Here is a 24246-nt window from a genome sequence, read left to right as displayed (position 1 = left end):
CATATTTGTTGGTTATGCTACAAACTCTCATGCTTACCGTGTCCTCAATAAATCCACGGGACTCATTGAGGAGACGTGTAATGTGGAGTTTGATGAGAATAACGGCTCCCAAGTGGAGCAAAGTGGCACTTGTGATGTAGGTGATGAAATTCCTCCTCAAGCCATAAGAAGAATGGGTGTTGGTTTCATCCTACCCATTGAGGAACCCCTTGTGGCCGAAGGAGAAGGACAATGCTCCACTCAAGTGGAGCCATCACCAACCCAAGGCCCACACGCTTCCGAAGAACAAAACGAAGGCCCTCAACCTCATGAACAAGACCTAGGGCAAGATCATACTCAAGACGGTGTTGACACACCAAGTGATGCCCAAGGTCAAGTTCTCTCACCCGAGCAAGTTCAAGACCAAGAACAAGTTCATGACGACGCTCAAGATGATCAAGTAACCGCTCCTCAACTCACCAACGAGGAGGAATTAGAGCGTCGTGCCGCCAAAGTTGCTTCCAAGCTCTCCACCAAGGATCATCTCATGACGAACGTGCTTGGAAGCTTAAGAAAGGGGGTAAGCACTCGTAGACAATTAGCAAATTATTGTGAGCATCACGCGTTTGTCTCTTGTGTGGAACCTCACAAGGTCTATGAGGCGCTCGAAGATCCGAATTGGCTCAATGCCATGCATGAAGAACTCAACAACTTCGAGCGCAACAAAATGTGGAGATTGGTGCCAAGGCCAACGGGGAACCACAATGTCATTGGAACCAAGTGAATATTCAAGAACAATCAAGATGCCCATGGAATTATCATTCGCAACAAGGCTCGTTTGGTAGCACAAGGCTACTCCCAAGTCGAGGGTATCGACTACGGTGAAACCTTTGCTCCCGTTGCTCGTCTTGAATCCATTCGCATGTTGATTGCATATGCTTCTCATCATAACTTTAAGCTACATCAAATGGATGTGAAGAGTGCTTTTCTTAATGGTCCCATTAGTGAATTGGTGTACGTCAAGCAACCCCCGGGTTCGAGGATCCCTACTTTCCCGATCATGTGTATCAACTCGATAAGGCACTCTATGGCCTTAAACAAGCCCCACGTGCGTGGTATGACCACCTTACCGAGTTGTTACAAGACCGTGGGTTTGAAGTTGGGATAATCGACCCCACTCTTTTTACTAAGAAGGTCAAAGGGGAGTTGTTTGTGTGCCAATTATATGTTGATGATATTATCTTTGGTTCTCCTAACAAAGCTTTCAATGAGGAATTTGCCGCTCTCATGACCTCAAAATTCGAGATGTCCTCCATGGGGGAGTTGAAGTTCTTTCTAGGGTTTGAAGTAAAGCAAAGAAGAGAAGGAACCTTCATCAATCAATCCAAATACACTCAAGACATGCTCAAGAGATTCAAGCTAAGTGACGTCAAGCCGGCTTCCACCCCAATGCCCACCAAGGGTCAACTTGATCTAGATCCCAATGGTAAAGTGGTGGATCAAAAGGTATACCGTTCCATGATTGGATCCTTGCTTTACCTTTGTGCATCTAGACCGGACATCATGTTGAGTGTGGGAATTTGTGCACGGTTTCAAGCCGCACCTAAGGAAAGTCACTATGTGGCCGTCAAACGAATCTTTCGATATTTGGCTCATACCCCAAACTTTGGCTTATGGTACCCAAGAGGATCAAACTTCAAGCTTGTAGGGTACTCGGATTCCGATTGGGCGGGAGACAAAGTGGATAGGAAGTCCACTTCCGGAGGATGCCAATTCCTTGGTTGCTCGTTGGTAAGTTGGTCTTCCAAAAAGCAAAGTTGTGTGTCTCTCTCGTCCACCGAAGTGGAATATGTTGCGGCCGGTAGTTGTTGTGCACAACTCTTATGGATGAGGCAAACTTTAAAGGATTACGGTGTCACTTGTGACAAAGTGCCTCTTTGGTGTGACAATGAAAGTGCCATCAAGATTTCTCTCAACCCGGTGCAACACTTCAAGACGAAGCATATTGAGATTCGGTATCACTTCATCCGGGATCACATTAGGCGAGGAGAGATCGAGCTCAACTATGTCAACACTCATGACAACCTTGTAGATATTTTCACGAAGCCCTTGGATGAAGCAAGATTTCGCGAGTTAAGGCATGAGCTAAATATCATTGATTCGAGCAATGTTTCTTGAACCCGTGCACACCCTACCACGCTCAATTTGTTGTCTAGTTTAGGTGTAGGCATGGACATAGGGGGAGTGTTGTTCTCTCAATGAACTCTCCCTCCCCCCCATTATGCATAAATTGATCAAGTCTTTCACTTTAGCCATTGTTGATGGCACGTGTGCTCAAAAGACGAGTTTTGATCATGGGCCCAAGGTTAAAATCTTCGCAGCGCCATATCTCTTGACTCAAACATAGGTGGCTTCGGCCACCGCCCTCTCTTGGCCTCTTGCTGGTGTGTTCTTTTGCTTTTCGTCGCGGGTTTTCTATTTTTTTTTGAGCTAAGCCATGTAGTCTAGCTGCCCGGTGTGCTGGGCGGTACTGCCGCTGCTGGCGAGCGGTACTACCACTGATAAGCGATACTACTGCTGGTGATGGAAGGTACTACCGTGCTAAGCGGTACTACCGCCACACCAGTGCGGAACTACCGCTTATGAGCGGTACTACCGCTCCCCAGCGCGGTACTACCGCTGCGGGGCGGGGCCAGGGGTTTTTATCGGGGCAGGGGGAGGTTTCTCTCCCCCATACCCATTCGCTCGCCCCCTCGTGCCTCTCCCTCTCTCCAGCACCGTTCCGCCGCGGAAGGGCTCCGGTGGATCTCCTCCTCCGGGGCGTTCCTCTCCATTTCCTTCGGTGGAGTCAATCCCCACCTCGTCCTCTTGCCATGGATGCCGGTATTGCCCACGTTCCTTCTCTCTTTTGGTCTTGCTTTTAGATCTTGTGCTTAGGGGCAATGGTGGTTGCATCTCTAGATTTTTGGCTAAATCTAGGCTTGAGTTGGTTGGAGAAGGCAACTAGATCACCTAGATTGATGTTTGGTGGGAATATTTTTGAATTTGGTAGGCCGGTAGTGCCGGATCTGTCCACGGTAGTAGGAAACCACTGTTTCACCGCCTCGCGCTTTGAAACTGCCGTGTATTCGCCTCAAGCCGTACTACCGCTCCCTTTGGAGCGGTACTACCGCTTGGCCTAGGGCGGTACTACCGCTCCCTTTGGGGCGGTACTACCGCGGGCTGGTCACGGTACTACCGCTGCATGCCAATTTCCATCATTCTCCTAGCTTCCCTTGATCTTTTGTTGTGTTTGTTGGCTTATGCTCGTTTCTTCTGGTTGTTTTGCCTCCTTTTGTGTTTGGCTCCAGGTGATGACATTTCCGAGCAGCAAGGTCGCCGTATCAACCCCGGGCGTGCCACCTCCAAGCGCTACCGGACCTCAGAGCCTGCCGGTGGTTCCTCGAGCACCCAACCGCCTCCAGCAAGTGCTTCTGCAACTGTTCCTCCACCTCCTCAGCAATCGAAGCGAGCCACCAACAAGCCAAAAGGGAAGGCTGTGACTGAGATGACCAGCAAGGAGTTTTGGGAGAAGCGTCGCCGCAACCCCTATATGGTGGACCAAGAACCCACTTTGGTCAACCGTCCGTTCTGGAACCGTTTTCAGTTTTCCATCTACTTTGATGTGATCAAGGCCAAGAAGAATCTCTATGTTGATGTTCGCTCCATTGACACCGATGCTATGGAGAAGGATCCAGAGTACTTTGGAGAAGCCTTTCAGATGTGCACTCAGCTGAACATTCTCAGGATCATGCAGTTCAACAAGGATTTCGATGCGGATTTGTTGGCTCAATTCTATGCCACCGTCCATCTTGGAACAGATAGCGACAGGACTCTGACTTGGATGACCAATGGCAAGCGGCTTTCTGTCAAGTGGGGGGCGTTCATGGAGTTACTTGATGTGGTGGATAACGGGCTTGAGACTCCTGTCGGTTTCCGTCCTCACCGCCATGTTACTTCCACCCACAAGCAAGCCCTTTGGCCCTACTGCACTGTGAAGGTTCACCCTGTCACTGAGAAGAAGACCTACGAGCTGTGTCCGTATCTGGACATTCTTCATCGCATATTCCGTGAGACTCTCTTCCCTCGCATTGGGAATCTAGATCAGGTTCACTCCTACCTCGTGGACATGCTCCTTTTCTGTCAGCATGAGAAGGAAGCAAACACTGGAGAGAGCCTGGATATCTCTCATGTCATGTGGCCTGAACTTGTATCTGCCGTGTCTGAGCGCAAGTGTCCTATCTATGGTCCCTTCATCATGAGGCTCATTGAGAGGGCCTGGGCACAGACCTATCCCAGAGTGCTGCTAGAAACTGGAGAGTTGGTGTCACATGAGATCAAGCGCCTTAGGAAGAAGGACAACTGGTCAGTGCCTCACACAGGTGGTCCTTCTGCTACTGCTACCACGGGGGGCCCGTCTGCTGCTGCTGCTGCCATGGGAACTGAGGATGAGGCTGCTCCTGATGCCCCCGATGAGGATGTTAGCCACTCCAGTGCAGAACCATCTTGGGCCCAGAAGCTCAAGCGTAAGATGAAGAAGCTCTTCTGCATGGAGTCCCATGGTCAGTACATGACTCATGTGGCGGAGAAGAATGCCAGGACGCACCACAAGGAGATCATGCGTCAGTTGGGAGCCACGGTTGTCAGTGGGTCTGAGGGACAGATCACTGAAGAGGAGGACTGGATTCATCAGAACTGTCACTGGACCGACTCCGATGCCGAGCACTTTTCAACCCACGATGAAGATGCAGAGATGTGATGTTCAGGACCTTCCTCGCCCATCACCTGGAGTCGTAGTGTCCCTCTCTACCCTTTTGGTGTCTCGATGCCAAAGGGGGAGAGAGTTTAGGGATTTGTGTTTGCGAGTGTGTCTTTGTGTCGTTCGTTTGCTTTCTCGTTGTTGGTTTTGTTTGGTTTTGTGCTTGTGAGACCTAAGTTCCAGACATATGGTGTAAGACATATGCTACCTTTGTTATCTTATCTATGTGTTATGCACTCGGTATCTTATAGCTTGCATGCTCTTCCTATCATATATGTTGTTCTCATACATCTTGCTTAGGTTGTTGGTCTCTAAAATATAGGGGGAGCCGTGATCCTAGTATGTGTGCCGTGTAGTCCAAAGCACTTATCTAGTGTGCACAACATCTAGGGGGAGCCTGTCTATTTGTTAGAGGTGTGGGTTCTCTTGCATTCTATGTCATTACTCTTTTCTGTGCAAATCCCGTGTGGTCATCAATCCACCAAAAAGGAGGAGATTGTAAGGGCATATTTATCCCTACGGTGTTTTGGTGATTGATGACAATGCATTTGCGGACTAATCGGGTGCTTTGAGTTCTTTCAGATATTCATCCTTCGGCACGAAACGATTATTTCCCCTCCGCGCTCTACTCAAGACGGTGTAGCTTCCTTCGTGACTTTGTTGGTGGACTAAGTTTCGTAGTAGTCACCGTACTATCAAGAGGGGATCTGCTTCGGTATGGTTTGGGTGGAATCAACACGTACACGTTCTTCTCACACCCACCGTTTCTTTCCATCTCTCTGGAGCTTCTCTTTTCTCCCCTTTGTGTCTTTTCCTGGACCCAGCGGTAGTACTGCTGAGGCTCACTAAGCGGCAGTACCGCTCCTCGGAGCGGTAGTACCGCTTTATGGCCTCAGCTGCAGTACCGTTGCGGCTCCGTGCTCCTACCGCCTCGACTCGAGTGCGCATTTTCTCGTGTCGGGTTTTACGGCACTAGCTGCAGTATAGCGGTAGTACGGCTAAAGCTCAGTAAGCGGTAGTACCGCTCCTCGGAACGGTAGTGCCGCTGGTTGGCCTCAGCCGCAGTACCGTTGTGGCTCCGTGTTCCTACCGCCTCGACTCGAGTGCGCATTTTCTCGTGTCGGGTTTTACGGTACTAGCTGCGGTAGTAGTGGCGGTAGTACTGCTTGTGAGCGGTAGTACCGCCCTGCCTCCGCGGTAGTACCGCTCTGGGTCCCAGCCCCAGCCCCTTCTCTTCTAGCGCGGCAGTACCGCTGAGGGGGAGCGGTAGTGCCGCTTAGGAGCGGTAGTACCGCCCTGCCCCCGCGGTAGTACCGCTCTCTGCGGGGCTGAGTGGGGGGTAACGGGTGGATTGTTCCCCCCACTATAAAAGGGTGGCTTCTTCCCCCCTTTGACCTACCTCTTCCACCATTAAAGCCCCATTATTGCTCCAAGCTCCATTTTTGCCCGATCTCACTCCCTAGCCAACCAAACTTGTTGATTTGTTCGGGAGTGGTTGAGAAGGTCCCGATCTACACTTCCACCGTGAGATTTTTGATTCCCCCACTCATCCTTAGCGGATCTTGTTACTCTTGGGTGTGTGAGCACCCTAGACGGTTGAGGTCACCTCGGAGCCATATTCCATTGTGGTGAAGCTTCGTGGTCTTGTTGGGAGCCTCCGATTAAGTTGTGGAGTTTGCCCCAACCTTGCTTGTAAAGGTTCGGTCGCCGCCTTCAAGGGCACCAATAGTGGAATCACGGCATCTCGCATTGTGTGAGGGCGTGAGGAGAATACGGTGGCCCTAGTGGCTTCTTGGGGAGCATTGTGCCTCCACACCGCTCCAACGGAGACGTACTTCCCCTCAAAAGGAAGGAATTTCGGTAACACATCCTCGTCTTCACCGGATCGACTCTTGGTTATCTCTTACCTTTACTTGTGCAAGCTCTTTAGTGTTTGTTCCCTTGCTTGCTTGTGTGCTTGTTGTTGTTGCATCATATAGTTTGTTCACCTAGTTGCACATCTAGACAACCTACTTTGATGCAAAGTTTAATTTGGTAAAGAAAAGCTAAAAATTGGTAGTTGCCTATTCACCCCCCCCTCTAGTCAACCATATCGATCCTTTCAGGGAGCCGCCACCTGGGCTTGTGGGGCCCGTGGACATCGTTTCAACATAATTCTGGCGCTATAAATTCACATCTTCGGAGAGAAAATTTCATTGTGTTTTATGATATGGAACCATCGCCACCTTTTGTTCTTCGTCGGGAGTCCTAATCTGGAGTCCGTTCGTGGCTCTGGGGAGAGGGACATGTCGTCATCATCGTCAACCCTTCTTCATCAACAATTTCATGATGCTCACAATCATATGTGAGTAATCCCCTTGTAAGCATACATGAGTTAGATGGGATTGGATGAAATTTCATATGTAATCATGTCAATTTATAAGAGCTTGATCCCTAGTATTCAGTATGTTCTAAAAATGATGTTGTTGTGACTTTGTTATGTGTAATGCTTGTCAGTAGCGCCCGAGTGCCATGATTTCAGATCTAAGAGTTTTATGTTTTCATGAATATATTTTGTGTTCTTGATCTTACCTGCAAATTGTATGCACATGTTATTGTTCTGAAGCATAGACCCCAAAGGTGACAACGATTGTGATATCAATTGGGGGGGTGACTTTAACTTGAGGAGTTCATGTATTCACTATGTGTTAATGCTTTGTTCCGGTTCTCTATTGAAATGAGCGTCTTAATTATACTTAGTTTCCATTAGGCCCCAGCTGCTACGGGAGGGTAGGACAAAAGCTGCTATGCAAGTTCTTATCGCAAGCACGTATAACTATATACAGAATACATGTCTACATATGATTGACGAATTGGCGTTATTGTGTATCGCGCTAGGTTGTGACAGTTACGTATTGAATTTCATCTGAATATCCATCACTACTCCATGCCTATGCTTTTCTTCGATTGCCTTTACTAAAGTTACTATTGCTACTGTTATGCAAACTTGTTACTATTGTTGCCATTACTGTTACTTTTATCACTACTGTTATCACTATTATCATATTAGCGTGCTATTAATAAATTGCTATCAAAAAAGTTATCTCTCAGGTGTGGTTGCATTGACAACTCAGCTACTATGGCTTATAAATATTCTTTGTCCCCCTTTGTGTCAAATCAATAAATCTGGATGAAATACTACCCTCTGAAGACTATTGCGACCCCCTATACTTGTGAGTCATCAAGCACCATCGCAAGATTTCTCAAGAAATTATTATCATGTGCGCCAATCTTAACGTCTGCAAACCTTTAAAGAACACGGTCTCAATCATCCTTGGAGGAGAGAGAGTTGTTTTCTGTCAAGTATGAGCAAATAAGTATGTTTATCTCAGGGTGTCAATGGTAGTATTTAACGCTAGCATGATGAGAAGCACTCACTTTGGCCGATGTTTTGAACTTACAACAGCGCTATGTGGCATCGGACTGCAAAATGACCATTGAAGATATTCATCAAAAAACACTTTGGAAGCAATGGGCTCTTTTTTCTTGTGTGTGTGTTCCTAGTCTGATGTACAAAAAACTGTTGTCCTTTTGCCTTTCTTTCACGAACTTAATTCATAAATACAAACATTCGTGTGTGATAAATAAAAACAATACATAGTTTATTTAGAAATGTTTTTTGAATTATAAAATAATTGAAACATTGTCAGAAGAAATTGTAACCTTGCATGGTTTCAATATCTAGTTCAAGTGGCCACACGTTCATGGTTTCAATAATTTATTCATGGTTTCAATACATAGTGTAATTATGTTTGACACTCTGAAAATTTAACCACACGTTCAAGTGGTTAGATATTGAAACCATGCAAGGCTACAATTTTGACACTCTGAAAAATTAACCACACGTTCAAGTGGTTAGATATTGAAACCATGCAAGGGAATGATATGGTACTGCTGTTATTTTTTGTCACATGAAAAAGTCATATGCATGTAATGTACACCATTCATAGTGACATATCCATTTTTTTGGATGTATACAAGGTTGCTAAGCCATTTTGGAGGAATTTGTACTTTTTTTTATGTTAGTAGCGTGTCACGATGGCCAAACATTGCTACTTGTGTCACTAGTAGTGCTCGTACCCCCCCCCCCCCCCCCCCCCCCCGGCACACCACTACTAAGATTTTAGGGTTTTAGTGTTTAGTGTGGCATGCACGGTTAGTTTTGTGTATGTGTGTGTTCCCAATCTGATGCTACCAAATTTTGTTGTTGTCCATTTGATTTTGTTACATGAACTTAATTCATAAATCCAAACATTCATGCGCGATAATTGAAACAATGCATAGTTTATTAGAAATGATCTTTGAATTATAAAAAAATTGAAACACCATGGGAAGAAAATTGAAACCCTGCATGGTGCCAACAACCGACCGCTTGAACTTGTGGTTAAAATTTTAAATTGTCACACATAAGTTTTTTACATGTTGCTTATGACCGAAGGAGATAAAGTGGCGATGCCGTTATTTTTGTATGGGGGAAGTGTTGGGTTTGAGGTTGACATGGTGATGCCGTTATTTTTGTGACATAAAAAAAATTATATGCATGTCTTTGGCGATTTCAACTGCAACACTTTTCATGCTTAGGTTTGTAAAAAAGGAGATAATTACTCTGTCAAGGTACTACTACCAATGCAGCAGTTACCAAAGCGTGCCTACTCTTGGAGTACAAACTTGCATGTTTCAACCCGTGACAGGCAAAAACAACACACGTCTGGACGTACAAACAAGCTTTTTCTTCGAGTGGGGGCACGTACATACAAACAACGGGGCTAACCAACAGCCGATCAAGAGTCCAAACGAGTGCTGACCCACCCACACGGCGGGGTCGGCCCGCCAAATCCATCCAAACCCACCGCACCCCTCTGCAAGATGACTGACTTCAGTCCGGTCCGGTCCGGTCCGGCCCGGCGAGCCAGAGCCACACCGCCTCTCTGCTCTGCTCCATCGTACGCCACGGCACCACCACCACCACCACGCTGTCTCCTTGACCTTTACCCGAGCAAAGGCAGGCGCTGCGCGGCTTTCCCCTCCGCCGCTCCACTCCACTCCACTCCCTGCTCCCCAATCTCGCCCCCGATCCGCCATTGCGCAATGCCGCGCCATCTGCTGCTCCCGCTCCTCCTCGTCGCCGCGGTGGGCGCCTCCGGCGGGGACGCGGGAGGCGAGAGGACGTACATCGTGCAGGTGGACGCCGACGCGAAGCCGTCGGCTTTCCCGACCCACGCGCACTGGTACGAGTCGGCGGTGCTGGCGGCGTCCGGGGGCGGCGGGGGGTGGCCCGAGGGCGGCCCGCTGATCCACACCTACTCGTCGGCGCTCCACGGGTTCTCCGCGCGGATGTCGCCGTCGGCCGCGGCGGCGCTGGCCGGCGCCCGCGGGGTGGCGGCCGTGCTGCCGGAGCGCGTCCGCCGCCTGGACACCACGCGCTCGCCGCGGTTCCTCGGGATGCTCTCCTCCCCGCCCTCGGCCATCCTCGCCGACTCCGACTTCGGCTCCGACCTCGTCATCGCCGTCATCGACACCGGCATCTCGCCCGCGCACCGCAGCTTCCGCGACCGCGGCCTCGGCCCGGTCCCGCCCAGGTGGCGCGGGGCGTGCGCGTCCGGGCCCGGCTTCCCGCCCGGCTCCTGCAACCGCAAGCTCGTCGGGGCGCGCTTCTTCTCCGCGGGCTACGAGGCCACCTCCGGCCGGATGAACGAGACCGCCGAGGTCAGGTCGCCGCTCGACAACGACGGCCACGGCACCCACACGGCCTCCATCGCCGCGGGCCGCTACGTGTTCCCGGCGTCCACCCTCGGCTACGCCCGCGGCGTCGCCTCCGGGATGGCGCCCAAGGCGCGCCTCGCCGCGTACAAGGTGTGCTGGGCGGGCGGCTGCTTCGACTCCGACATCCTCGCGGCCTTCGACGCCGCCGTCGCTGACGGCGTCGACGTTGTTTCTCTCAGCGTCGGCGGTGCCGTGGTGCCGTACTATCTCGACGCCATCGCGATTGGGGCGTTCGGCGCGACAGAGGCTGGCATCGTTGTGTCTGCTTCGGCCGGCAATGGCGGCCCAGGTGGGCTCTCGGTGACCAATGTGGCGCCCTGGATGACCACCGTAGGCGCCGGGTCCATGGACCGCGCCTTCCCGGCCAACGTGCGCCTCGGCAACGGCCAAGTGCTCGACGGGGTGAGCGTGTACGGCGGGCCGGTGCTCCAGTCCGGCAAAATGTACGAGCTGGTGTACGCGGGGGCAACCAGTTACTCGGCGTCGACGTGCCTCGACGGGTCGCTGGACCAGGCGGCCGTGCGCGGGAAGATCGTGGTGTGCGACCGCGGCGTGAACTCGCGCGCCGCCAAGGGCGACGTGGTTCACCGCGCGGGCGCCGCCGGGATGGTGCTCGCCAACGGGGCGTTCGACGGGGAGGGCCTGGTGGCCGACTGCCACGTCCTGCCAGCCACCGCCGTCGGTGCAGCCGCCGGTGAGAAGCTCCGTAAGTACATCGCGTCGTCCACCCCGCAGAAGCCGGCCACGGGCACCATCCTGTTCGAAGGCACCCACCTCGGCGTGCACCCAGCGCCGGTGGTGGCGGCGTTCTCGGCGCGCGGCCCGAACCCCCAATCTCCAGAGACACTCAAGCCGGACCTGATAGCCCCCGGCCTGAACATCCTCGCCGCGTGGCCCAGCGGCGTCGGCCCGGCAGGCATCCCCTCGGACGGCCGGCGCACGGAGTTCAACATCCTCTCCGGCACGTCCATGGCCTGCCCGCACGTCTCCGGCCTGGCGGCGCTGCTGAAGGCGGCGCACCCGACGTGGAGCCCCGCGGCCATCAAGTCGGCGCTCATGACCACGGCCTACACCAGGGACAACAGTAACGGCACGATGCTCGACGAGTCCACCGGCAAGGTGGCGGACGTGTTCGACTTCGGCGCGGGGCACGTGGACCCGATGCGCGCCATGGACCCGGGCCTCGTCTACGACATCGCGCCGGCGGACTACGTCAGCTTCCTCTGCAACCTCAACTACACGGGGCAGAACATCCGGGCGATCACGCGGCGGCAGGCCGACTGCCGGGGCGCGCGCCGCGCCGGGCACGCCGGCAACCTCAACTACCCGTCCCTCTCCGTCACGTTCGTGGCGGACGGCGCGAGGGCGAAGATGAGGACCCACTTCATCCGGACGGTGACCAACGTGGGCGGCGGCAGGTCGGCCTACCGCGCGACCGTGAGGTCGCCGGAGGGGTGCAATGTCACGGTGCGGCCCGACCGGCTGGCGTTCCGGCGCGACGGGCAGAAGCTGAGCTTCACGGTGCACGTGGAGGCCGCGGCGCGGGCGAGGATGGAGCCCGGCAGCTCCCTGGTGAGGAGCGGGGCGCTGACGTGGGGCGACGGCAGGCACGCCGTGGTGAGCCCGATCGTGGTGACACTGCAAGCGCCAGTGCAGTAGGCATGCAATGCAAGCTCGCCATGAGAAGCTTGATGGATGGATGGAGCCAAGTTGACACGATCTCCGGCATGTAGAGACTACGTAATCTACTTACTACTACTAGTGGCTATGATTTGGATCAAGAGCTTGTTCTTAGGGAAGATTGGACAGAGTTGCGTGCCATCTCGTCTTATACAACAGTATTACTAACAGCTACTAGTATAGTATAGTATACTATAACATCGTATAAATACATGGGTAATTAACCTGCACCCTACAATTAACATATGGACACACTAACAATCGCTACGAAATTACAGTACAGATGTTTCATCTTTCTTTTGCCGGATTAACTTGAGAGGATCTGTAGCTCTCGAGGCCACCGTACGCCCGGAGCCAAGGCTGGGTGTCAACCACGTACTACGGAGTGTTCCATCCACGGTGACGCTCTCCTATGCCTTGGCGTTCCAGAGCTGGCTGAGCTCCCCTCGCTGCGCGCCCAGCCCAACGATGGTTCCTGCAAGACCAATTTCAGACCACAAGATCAACCCATATGAGCTCGAGATTCTGCATGTTGGCGCCATGGCCGGACTGGGCTGGTTGGCAATGGTACCTAGCGTACAGGGGACGAGGTAGAGCAGGGCCGGCTGGCCGCTCTTCATCAGGTACAGGCCAACATACGTGAATGACAGGCCTACATCGTCAATTTTGGGGTAGTTATATCAGTTAGCAACAGCTTCCTAATGTTGATGGCACTAGGTTGTTGTCACGAGGTTCAGGAAATTGGGCATACCAAACGCGTAGCCGATCATGACGTAGGGGAAATAACCGTTGGCCACACCCTTGCCGTGTGCTCTGTCATATCTGCATCATGCAGCCCAGCAGCAGCCGGTAATTATGTTGTGTTGTGTCCAACAGAGGAAGGAAGGTGGGGATTCAGGCCCCGTGCTTCTTACCTGAAGCTGAAGGCGACGAGGAGCCCAGGGAAGAGGATGTCCCCGAAGCCGATCATGTCGTAGCCGTTCCACACGTCGAACTCCTTGGGCATCTTCAGGACCATCGGCAGGCTCGGCCCGTCGTCCGTGCCCTTGGCAACCTACATCACATGTCGCACACGCGTCGTAAGCACTTACTGATCGCGTTGTGATCGGAATCGGATCACTGCAGGGGTTATACAGGGGTTTTGTCCAGTTTGCTACTGTGAGAGAAAACCTACCGTGATCATGACGCTCTTCTTGAATATCAAGGGCGAGATGAACACCCAGAATATGTCGTAGAGAAACGCGCTGATCAGAAGCGCCGACGCAACCTAAAAATGTGCAAGATCACTCCAATTGCTTAGCCAGAGTAGCTACAATGAATGTCCATGGCGATGGCGATGGTGGTCTTCTTACTTTTATGTTCGGCATTTGCACTATCTGCAATACGAGGATCATCATGCCGATGCCCTAGGAAAAAAAAAGAATCAAGCATCAAGTAAAACACATGGAAATCAAATGAAAGCAAACGCTGGAATTTGACAAATTTTCTTTGACGACGTACCATGAGGTTCTGACCAACCCAGGCGAACGGCGAGCTCTGGTGCGTCGCCCACATGATGACGATGAACAGCGCTATCGGCAGCACGACGAGCGTCACCGCCGTCACGTTCCCGACCGCCGGGAGCTTTATTTTCGTGTCGCCGCACTTCTTGCATGCTCTGCCCACCCACATCAAATTAAGACGCCAGACGATGTCCCTCAGAAAAAATATAGAAGATGGAAGATAATGATCCAAGAATTCAGATGAATTTGAGATCTATACCTGACAATGAGTGTCGACGCAAGGAAGTGCAAGCCCTGAATGTGAAATGCACAGGGGCAGGCCGTCAGAAAAGAGATGAAACAAGCCACAATGGATCGACCATGTGATTACCTGGAGACCGCCGAGGCAGAAGAGGCCGACCATCAACCACGCGGACCAGATGGAGTTGAAGAAGAAGAGGAAGAGCAGGACGCAGGAGGACACGATGACGAACACGAACGCCGTCTCGGCCTGCAGCTCCACGATCTCAGGCTCCTCGGTTTTGGGAGCCTCCTGGTCTCCTTCGCCGTCCCCCGAAGGAGCCTTCTTCTCCTGCACACACGCGGTCGGTCGGTCCAGCCGTTTCATCCATATGAATGATGATACTGCCGCCATGCATGAAATCTGTTGAAACGAAACGATCTTTTTGTTTTAATTTCTTGCCTCCTCGCCGACGACGACGGCGGTCCAGACGGCGGCGCAGGCGGTGGTGCTGACGGCCATTAGCCAGAGGAAAGGGATGGCGCCGTCGAAGGCCGCCTTGTTGGGCGAGTAGAGCTGCATCTCCACTGCAAATCAACCAAGCTGAGCCCGCACATAATCGGTCGCCGCAAATCACATGTACTAGTATACGAGTAGTAGTATATATGGCGACAAACTGATTTACGATTCAGGTGTGCTCACCCTTCTTCGCGCCGTCCATGGCCTCGAAGATCTTGAGCCCATTGGACCGCGACACGATCACGACCGGGATCTTGAAGTCGAGCGCCGTGTCGTTCTTGCTGCACACCATCTTCCCCACATCTGCCAGCCAGCCCAAAGAGCTCTGCTCGTCAGCTCCGCTCGCACGCACTGATAATGTAATGGATAATGATCGAAGCAGATGGCTGACCGTCGATGTCGTTGGCCATGATCAGCGCCTTGGCGCCGCTGGACGCGGCCGCGTTCGCCTTCTCGAGGTACGTGCACTCGCCGCGCTCCGTCACGGCGATGTTGCCAGCCAGCTGCAGCGAAGGAAATGCAGCTCAGAACAGATGTGCGTGCGTGTGTGCTGTGCGCGCGCGCGCTGGCGGGGAGAGTGGTTTAATTGCCTGCGGGGACTTCTGGCAGCCGGTCTTGGAGCTGGGAATCACGGCGGGGAGCCTCTCGGCGGCGGACGCCGTGTCCGGCACCATCCCGCCGAACCTCGCCGTCATCCCGATCAGGGCGCTCATCTGCTCGCCGTCCACCCAGTACACCACTTTCACCTGCGCGTAAATGTGATTAGTGAACTCGCCGGGATGGATGATTGATAGTACAACCGATCGATCGGCGGGCACCTTCTGGAAGGGGTTGTTGCAGCGGGGGAGCTTGGGCGATTTGTCCTCCTCGAACTCGGTGTTGAAGCCTGCCGCGCCCGGCGCCAGGAGGAGGACGGGGAGGAGGAGGAGGAGGAGGAGGAGGAGAGCGACGGCGCCGCCGCGGCCGCGGCCGCGGCGAGGGGAGGCGACAGCCATGGCTGGGTTGACCGGCGCGCGTAGGACCGGAGACGCCGTCGCACGCACGTACGTCGTTCGTCCCTGGCGATAGCGGGCCTGCGCGGGCGCGTCGTGTGTGTGCGCGGGCGGGCGGGCGGGCATGCATGCGCCGTGCCTTGCGCTCGCCGTGTGCTATTTCCAGGGGGCACGCATGCATGCCAATTGCCAAGCTACTTGCTCTGGTACCGGCCGGGGGTGGCTGCCGTTGGTCCGAGCCCGATGTTCCCGCGTTAATTTTGTATATATTGGCGTGTTGCTTACTTTGCTCTAGTGTCAACATTTTCGGATTTCCTAAACATCTTTTTTGCATCGGTCGATTCCTCACACGTGTGCCGCCCGAGTTGGGGGTGACGCAGCCGGCCACGGTGTTCCACCGGTGAGGCCGGTCCATGACCGTGTCAGGCACAACGTCGCCGATGGAGGAGCGACGCTATGTTTAACTGGTTCGGGTGGAGGGTGCGGGCCTGCAGCCACCGGAATATTTGGTGTAGGGAGGTTTAGGGGAATGGCCAGGGATCCAACGACACGATGGAGGTGGCGGCTCAGGCAGAGCTGAGCTGATGGGCGGTTGGGTTGATCCATACATTCAAAATTATTGAATATCATGTTCGGGAAATATGATATTAAACATCATACTACATCTAGTAGTACAAGTATAGGCCAATGATATTTTGGGATAATTAGGAGATTACGTGAGATTTTTTTTTTTGCAAATGTATCCTCAATGCAAATGAGTTCATAATCCTTTTACTACACTAGATTCTTGTTCTCTTCTGATGAAGATTCTGAGAGCAATCCCTTATCAAAAATATTTGTGTGGTTGTATTTTGTAATTTTTCAAATTTATCCCATTGAACTTATTAGCCATTTTCAATAAACTGTGATGTGGTTCGACTATATGTTTGTAGGTTTGGTCATCATAGGCACAATGTTTGTATGTCCACCCATTTGACAAACTTGAGAGTTCCTTTGTGATCATTTTTGTGAAAATGATCTATTCCCTATTAATAGGTAATCCTGTCTTTGGTTGTCATTTCACATCCACTTTACTTTAAATTTTTCATGGTTCTATTTTGTGACCACCGACTTGCTTAATATTCTCAATACTAGCAGGAATTTCAAATAATGGTATAGTACTTGTTGGGTGAATCTAATGATTTTGAGCAATTCTATGTTTTTGTTCCATGGAAATGGTAGTCCGTCATAAGAGGATGTAAAGTACTAAGGGATTTTCAACCGGATCTACAAAAAAAATGATCACAAAATCTCAACTTGAAGTTGATTTTACAAGTAACAGAATTATAAGCTGCGATAGACTTGATATCTTAAAAAATTAATGGGTGATCATTCCTGATGTGCTCACGGCAGCATGTTTCTCTTAAGGGAAATACTGGAGGATAAATAAGTATTCATCCATTATATTGTCTTGGAGAGGAGGCCGAGGCCGTGACCGTTGTGTGTCCCGTTGGAGGCCAGGGTCGGGACGAGCACAGAGGCGGCCAGACCACGACGGGCTAGGGCGCTCTCACCGCCAAAGACACTCTCTTCTCCGGTTCTTCCTCTGCTTCTATTCTTTGTGTTCTTCTTTGTTGGCATGAGGCCGATTCCACTCCTCTCGTGGCCTAACCGCTCTCGGCAGAGAAAAGTGCCGATAACGTGTTGAAGTACAAGTGATTGACAAGTGAATCGTTATCTTTATTGATGACGAAAGGCTATATATACAATCTGAGGGGGCGAGTCTGACGGACGCGACCCTTACAAAGGATGGCAACCAATGACGGTTGTTAGACTTAAGTCGGTTGCTATTAAGCAGGAACTATCCCTTAACTATTCTAATTAATTTATTCCTAACAAATACAATGCCAATACCATGGCTAGCACACACTCCACATGTACAATGATTGAGCTTTGGACCAATCATATCTTAACACCTATCCCAGGTTCTGCAAATCCAGACTAGCCTTGAAGCGACTGCCAGTCTCATGTCACGTCGCCAGCGTCCTCCCTGAACTGCACTCCAAAGCTTCAAGCCTCAAGGTGGCAATTTGAGCCAAACCCTTCCAGACTCGTGTTGTATAAGCCACCCCCCAAGATGGGGGCTGCATAATCCATCTCCATCAGAACACAAAGCTAGCTCTCATCTTTGGCGCTCATCTTTCCAGCACTTCTCCGCTCCCTTTTCCGCTCCGTCTGCGCTTGAACGGTGCACTGCTTTTGCAGATCCTGGAGCCTCTCAAGGAGTTCTTGGAACGAAGGGCGGCGTTGCGGGTCACTGCTCACAGAAAGGATAATCATGCAATGGGATCGGGGAATGGTTGTTCGGTACCAGCGTGCAGAATGGTAGTATGTACCTGTCCCAACAACTCTGGATCATCGATGCCCACTGAGGATCCGTGTCCGTTGGAATTTCAAGTCTGTCATCCATGAAACCCACGGCTCCGACAACCTGCAACATACAGGCCGCAAAGCTTGTGCTGTTACGTTGAAAATAAGAAGCAGAAAATAAACTAAGTTTTCCTGCAACGACCGCGATTTCGCTTCTTGGCAAACATTTAGGGCCTCTTTGATTCAGAGGATTGTTAAAATGAAGGAATAGGAAAAATGCAGGAATAAGGTGACATGTCCCATAGTATCCTACAGGATTTGAAATAATGTTTGATAGCACGGAAAAAACAAAGGAATTCTACAAAGAGGTTTGAGTGGATGGAAATTTTCCTCCAAAATGTAGTACAAATGGATCCTATGGAAAAATTCCTAAGGATGCCAATCCTACGAATCAAACGAGCATCACAGGAAAAATTCCTAAGGGTTTAAATCCTCCAAAAATCCTATGCAATTCCTTTGAATCAAAGGAGCCCTTACCATTCACCAGTAAGCAAGCATCTTCCAAGATTTTTGTTGGCTCTAAGACACCACAAAAAGTGAAAAACCAATATGCATAGTAAAAACGTACTTGCATTGTATTGCGAGTATCCCAGGGAATCTTCTGAGTAACAAGCTCCCATAGGACCACTCCGTAGCTGAATACATCAGACCTATACTCCATAAAAAGGAAGAAATGAGTAATCATCCTTAAGTAACAAGGATATATATTGTTCAAGAATCTCCATGCTGAGCTTACTTTTCATTTGAAGGTTCACTCCGCAGCACCTCCGGAGCCATCCACTGCGGCTGGATGTGGAAACCAGGTTATCAGGTACTAGGTTAAAGTTTACGATAAACTTGTCAGTCTGGAGAATCCATGTCAAAAGGTTAAGTTTGCTTGTACTTACTGTTCCCTTTCCAGTTTTTGTTGTCAGAAATGTTTCGAGTTTCAGACGTGAAAGACCAAAGTCCGCAACCTAATAGAACCAAGTGAGATGAGACAATATAAAGCATGGAGGACAAAGCTTCATACTTACCTTTACATTCCAATTCTTATCAACCAGCAGGTTTGGCGATTTCAAATCACGGTGCACAATAGTGGGGATGGAAGTGTGAAGATAGTTCATGCCCCTTGCCTGCAACAATATTAATTCTTCTTCTAAGAATCCACATGGAAAAATGTGTAATCGACAAAGAAAATATCAAGTAGCTTCTATCTCGATGGGTTAAGAGGATTAAGGTTACAATATTGCACATCATAATCACATGAATCACTATTGACTTTTGGTGATAAAATCTTCAGTTATGATCATAGTAACATAATGTGTGATATAGAACAAGATACCATGTTTGGTAGCAGGTAAAATATATCACCAATTTTCTGTTTCATTCTTCAGTTATGGCTTAGCTTAAATGCAGTTCAACTTTGCTTTTAGGCAGTTGTAAAAAATATTTCCGTATCTATTCAACACATCTCTTGAGATCTTCAAGTGAAGAATGTTTATCTAGTTCTTGTGCTACAACATGTTCATTTCTCAAAAGTTCCATGTACATTTGGCTGGATATTTCTTGATTCCTTAACCAGCTGTTAAGAGAAATGCACTCACAATGTCTATAGCCATGTTAACTCTCCGTCTTGGATCCAGCTTGCCAATATTATTTTGGAGCAACTGAAACAAACTCCCGCTGCGTATGGGGCTCAGAAGAGTTATACAGAGCAAGTAAAACAAAATGACCTCTTGTGAGATTCTAGAGTCTACACAATTACAGAAGAATGCCAAATATTATATTTTCAATATCATGAATGGTTTAAACCCCATGGAAAATAAAACCAACTCCGCCTAGTACAAAATCAATGCATGGGAGTATGTCAGAAGTGGCTTTAGTATAAAACGAATAGAACCGGGGTATTAGCACTACCAACTTTTTCAACAAGTGGGGAGTATAAAACACGGGTGGTTGCTTACAGAACTATGTGTACCAATAAGAAACGCATGCAGAAAGATATACAGCATACCGTGGGAGAAATTCAGTAACAATACAAAGTGGTTGCTGCGACACGACTGCACCCATGAAAAGTATTATATTGGGATGTCGTAGTTTCTTCATCAATGATACCTACACATTTGAAGGATACAAATATAGTCATGGCCACAAACTATGGAAAAGGGATCACATGATTTTGAAAAGTTATCAATGTGGTGCTAATTGACCCACAAAAAGACCAACAGAAGTGAAGGTTTGTCAACACCATATTTTTTCTTCATATTTATCCACATAGATACATTAACATAGAATAGCGAAAATTGTAACAGTAGGTTCTGTGAACATCACGGAGTGTCGGAGACCAGTCGTAATCTTGCACTTAGTTTCTGTGATGGAGTATATGTCTCAATAATACAGTAGATATAATGTAGTTTCATTGCTATTGTACCCTAATTCATGAGCAATTTAAGGTCAACAGAAATTGTATGTACATATAGATGTCCACCTCTTGTCTGAAGGTAGTTAACAATTCTTCTGAATATTCCTGCTTGGAGAATACTTTAGCTGCCACGTCCTACAGGAATATGGATAGATACTGAGAATCTGTTGTTAAGATGTGAACTCCATTAATATTCATGGAATAGAAATGATATATCGGCTTACCGAGCCATGCCACAAAGCATGATACACTGTTCCGCAACAACCTATATGCATCGAACATGAAAATAGCACAGATGAGTACCAGATTGCATACATCAGTCTAAGAATAGGGATATCACTGATAATTCTGTGAGATTATCTATATGGACTTTCAGGAGTAAAAAAGTACATGCATATCACTTGCAACTTAGAATCTCGGAATAGACACTCGCGCCACTAGGACTACTGTAAAATCATGAAATTAACTGAACTGTATGACTATTGAAGATTAAAAGAAACATATTTGAACTATGCCAACGGTAAGAGGAGAATACATAAGTTTTTATTAAGAAGCATGAAGAGCGAGGAATTTAACTGACAAAGAACCAATTTGGAGTATGCCTATGAGCTATTAAGATGCATGCATAGTGTGAATTACTGACAAAGAACAAACCGCCTAAATAGTTACGATTACAAGCTACGGCTATGCCTACTACTAATGTTTTTGAAGTACATGCTAACCAAGAGATCTGAGTCCCTATAGATGGAGTAATTGCAAAGGGAAAAGTAACTACCTTGACCTACTTGTTCTCCAATTACTAGGTCTTCCCAGAAAATCTCATCATCGAAGTAGTCTGCTTCATAATCTACTCTGTCAATACCGCTGCTATTAGTACTGCCAGTGCTGCACATGCTACTCGCTCTGTCCTTGTTGAAATCCCACCAGGAACCTGAGACCTCATATTTGCTAGCCCAAGTGTATTCGCTGTCTTGGCAGCCTGGAATTATGATAGGCTCTAGAACTGGAACTCTCTGATGAGTCTGGTCATTCTCTGGCTTATCATGCAACTGTGTTGAGTTCACGTTATTATTCCCAGAACCCCCATCAATTTCATGGCCTTTCCAAGGCCATGATATGCCCATCTTGGCCAACAATGCCTCAGCCTTTGAATTTAAAATCTTGTGAAACCCTACTTTTCCTTCTCCTGAATCATCACTAATTGTTTTGCAAGACTTGCCAGGGGATTTCTCTTCGGCCACAAAGGCACGATGCATTACATCCCCACTAGGGTTATTTTGTTTACTTGATACCAGCTCGTCCTGGAGATCAAGTTCAGAATACTGGCCCTCAGAGCCACTACCATACTGTTTATCGCTATTCTGGTCTGTCCGTATCCGAGAACGAACTCTACTTGTAACACTGGTAACCTGTGTTGTTATTCCAACATCAAGAAAAGAATACACTAAGAAATAAATGAAGAATAAGTACCAGAAAAAGTTCCATTGAAATTGAACAGCGTGGTCGTTTCTTCTGTTGTTCAGCAACTGAACTTACCAAATTTACTATCTTGGAGGTAGTAGAAGATTGAAGAGGTTGCTGGGAGTGAAGAGAACCTTTGTTTAGTGAACCACTTTTAGGCTGGTTGTTAGCATGGAACTGGGGCTTTGCTGTACTTGGATAGGATTCCGCTGAGCCTGAGGGACTACATATCTCCTCTAATGTCCGTAAATCATGCGAGATACCAATAAGGCCCACCAAGCTACCATCGTCACCGTATAAAAGGGTGTTCTGGCCAAGGATAAAAAACCTGTCTCCTGACTTGTTCTTAACAGGAAACTTGCCTCTCCAGCACTTCCCTGTAAATATAGTCTGGATGACGATTTTTGCTGCATCGTAGTCAGTAGGATGAACAATTAATTCAACGGCACTCCGACCAACTGCTTCTGATGCAGAATAGCCAAACAAATGCTCAGCATACCGGTTCCTAGATTACAGAACAAGAAGGAAGAATTTGGTAAAACATGCATTCATAGAATCGAGCAGAGTCAACTGCGAGTAGGAATGCGGATCTATACCAATTACATGCATCAAGATGTGCTATGTATTTTAATAAAGAAAAGTGAAATGCTCTTCGCAGTAGGTAAAACTTTTTTTTGCGAAAGAGTAGGTAAACTGTGAGTTCTATCACTTTGAGCAGCAGTTTTTGCAGAAGTTTTCACTTTGCCCCAGGTCGACTACAATAAGATGCAATTATCCCATTAGTTTACTGTATGTATGTACTTCCAAAGTCACGTGTCAATGCAACAAAACACCGTAGCCAGGATTGCATCCAAGTAAGCAAAAGCCGAACTTCCATCTATGCATAGCGCTCGGGCCAAATAGAAAGAAAAAAAAAACTATGAATAGCACTAGTTCAGCATTTCGTCAAGCACCTAGTGAACAATGAGTGTGCACGACCGAAACAACACAGGCAAGGGACCTCACCAGTACAGGAACTTGCCGTCGGGGCCAATGATGTGCACGGCCTGCGCCAGCGACTGCAGTACCCACTTCCAGTGGCAGTGCCTGCTGGCCAACCCGCCGCCGCTGCGGGCGACGACGCGTCGCGGCTGCGGCTGCGGCGGCAGCGCGCGGAAAGCGTGGCGCCCGGCGTCGGCGTCGCGGCGGCCCGTCGTGAGCTTGCCTATCTCCCGCTTGAGCTCGGCCTGCCCCTCCTCCAGCACCCGTATCTTCTCCAGCAGCGCGTCCGCGTCCATCGCGTCGCCGGCGACGATCAATGCCACCGTTGGGTAGAATGGCAATGGCAATGGCCCGCCCTTTTCACCGGCGATGCCGCGATTAAATAACGGAGAAGATGTGGCTCCTGAGGCTGTATCACGTGGGAGGATGGGGTCGTGACTCTACTCAACCTACGTGAGCAGCAGTCTGAAGGCACCGCACGCAGCTCGTCGTCGCCACTTCTCTCATAAAGAAGAAACTTTCTCTCTCGTAAATCCCACCCAAAAAGCACAGTTTTGGCAGATTTGCGTGAGCGACCTGGGCGTGCAAGAGGCTGCGTGATTGAATAAGTCGACCGAAAGATCTAAACACAAGCCAGCGGTTTTGCCCATGCCGGACCCGGACACAATCAGTGGGCGAGATGGAAGAGGTGCACTGCAGCTCTGCTGCACTCCTCGCTGTTCCAGTTCCGCTTGGCTGCCTCCACTTCGTCTTGGGGAAGCCCAAACCGAAACTCTTCTCCTCTCCTCTTCTGGTCGAAGTTTTCCTCCCATTCCCGGCCACGCTTTGTCCTCCTCCTCCTCCTCTCTCTCTAGCCCTCCTTAAAATTAGCTGCCATCTCTTTTTAAAACGCTGGTTGCGACGTAGACGTTCGCACGTAGACGCTCGAACCACCACACGCACAACGGACAACACCTACTACTGAAGACTACGAACGTAGACACTCGTGCCAACACACGCACGTTACTGAATGCCTCTCTATCAACGGAAGTATGGTCTTCCACTGAAACAATCAATCCTACACGAAAACACACTCAAATCAACATAATACATTTTGCTGGCCGCTGCATTATAAAACTTTTACATATGGAAAATAGATCGATTTATCCAGTGAGGCTATTTGGCTCCCGAGCTCATCTGCTCGCGTCATAAACAGTAAATTCAAACAAAATACTAGAAAAATAAAAATAAAAACCTGATTTTTTTTGCATGGAAGATGCTTCGGCACGCGAGGTCCGCTCCATATTTCAGCTCACTTGGACATCTGAATAGCTCACAGCAAAAAAGATAAATTTAGAGTCTGTGAAAAAGTTTACTGTTTAAATTTGTTTTTTTATAAGAGCTACTCAGATGTCCAAATGAGCTGTAATTTAAAGCGGACCTCATGCACCAAAGCATCTTCCATGCAAAAAAAAAAGAATCCGGATTTTTTTGAATTTACTGTTCACCAGGTGCAGATG

General features: G+C 49.4%; 3 protein-coding genes across 3 annotated transcripts; 1 reads left to right on the top strand and 2 right to left on the bottom strand.

The window, feature by feature from the left end:
• The first annotated feature begins 9635 nt into the window (after positions 1-9635).
• On the top strand, positions 9636-12433 carry LOC125545707 (Subtilase family protein). The gene has a single exon (XM_048709738.2). It carries the CDS (start codon positions 9683-9685, stop codon positions 12236-12238), a length of 2556 nt encoding a protein of 851 aa, XP_048565695.2. The 5' UTR covers positions 9636-9682; the 3' UTR covers positions 12239-12433.
• On the bottom strand, positions 12396-16638 carry LOC125545708 (signal peptide peptidase-like 3). Its single transcript, XM_087513766.1, has 14 exons — positions 15319-16638; positions 15091-15246; positions 14892-15003; positions 14684-14803; positions 14444-14568; positions 14132-14332; positions 14021-14055; positions 13760-13916; positions 13612-13665; positions 13434-13526; positions 13174-13313; positions 13011-13081; positions 12831-12911; positions 12396-12734 (listed from the first exon to the last, which is right to left on the bottom strand). Exons 1-14 carry the CDS (start codon positions 15616-15618, stop codon positions 12670-12672), a joined length of 1710 nt encoding a protein of 569 aa, XP_087369892.1. The 5' UTR covers positions 15619-16638; the 3' UTR covers positions 12396-12669.
• Positions 16639-16775: 137 nt separating this feature from the next.
• Positions 16776-23495, bottom strand: LOC125545704 (uncharacterized). The gene is given in 13 exon segments (XM_087513765.1): positions 16776-17788; positions 17791-17962; positions 18470-18551; positions 18638-18687; positions 18789-18857; positions 18918-19016; positions 19488-19566; positions 19898-19998; positions 20372-20440; positions 20530-20570; positions 21081-21714; positions 21842-22271; positions 22772-23495. Coding segments are annotated over 13 exon segments (2220 nt in total). The 5' UTR covers positions 23044-23495; the 3' UTR covers positions 16776-17666.
• Between the last annotated feature and the right edge of the window lie 751 nt (positions 23496-24246).

The sequence above is a fragment of the Triticum urartu genome, chromosome 3A, assembly GCF_056163025.1.
Source record: "Triticum urartu cultivar PI428250 chromosome 3A, HENAU_Tu73, whole genome shotgun sequence".
Taxonomy (NCBI): Eukaryota; Viridiplantae; Streptophyta; class Magnoliopsida; order Poales; family Poaceae; genus Triticum; species Triticum urartu.
This window is presented reverse-complemented; position numbering and strand designations above follow the sequence as displayed.

What these genes read in the sequence shown, in the direction of transcription:
- LOC125545707 (XM_048709738.2), top strand. Translation starts at nt 9,683, where the DNA reads ATGACTGACTTCAGTCCGGTCCGGTCCGGTCCGGCCCGGCGAGCCAGA.
- LOC125545708 (XM_087513766.1), bottom strand. Translation starts at nt 15,618, where the DNA reads ATGCCCGCCCGCCCGCCCGCGCACACACACGACGCGCCCGCGCAGGCC. An exon ending in TGCAAATGCCGAACATAAAA is followed by an intron (nt 13,527 to 13,611) that starts GTAAGAAGACCA and finishes GCACATTTTTAG; the next exon opens with GTTGCGTCGGCGCTTCTGAT. An exon ending in CATGATCGGCTACGCGTTTG is followed by an intron (nt 12,912 to 13,010) that starts GTATGCCCAATT and finishes TTGACGATGTAG; the next exon opens with GCCTGTCATTCACGTATGTT.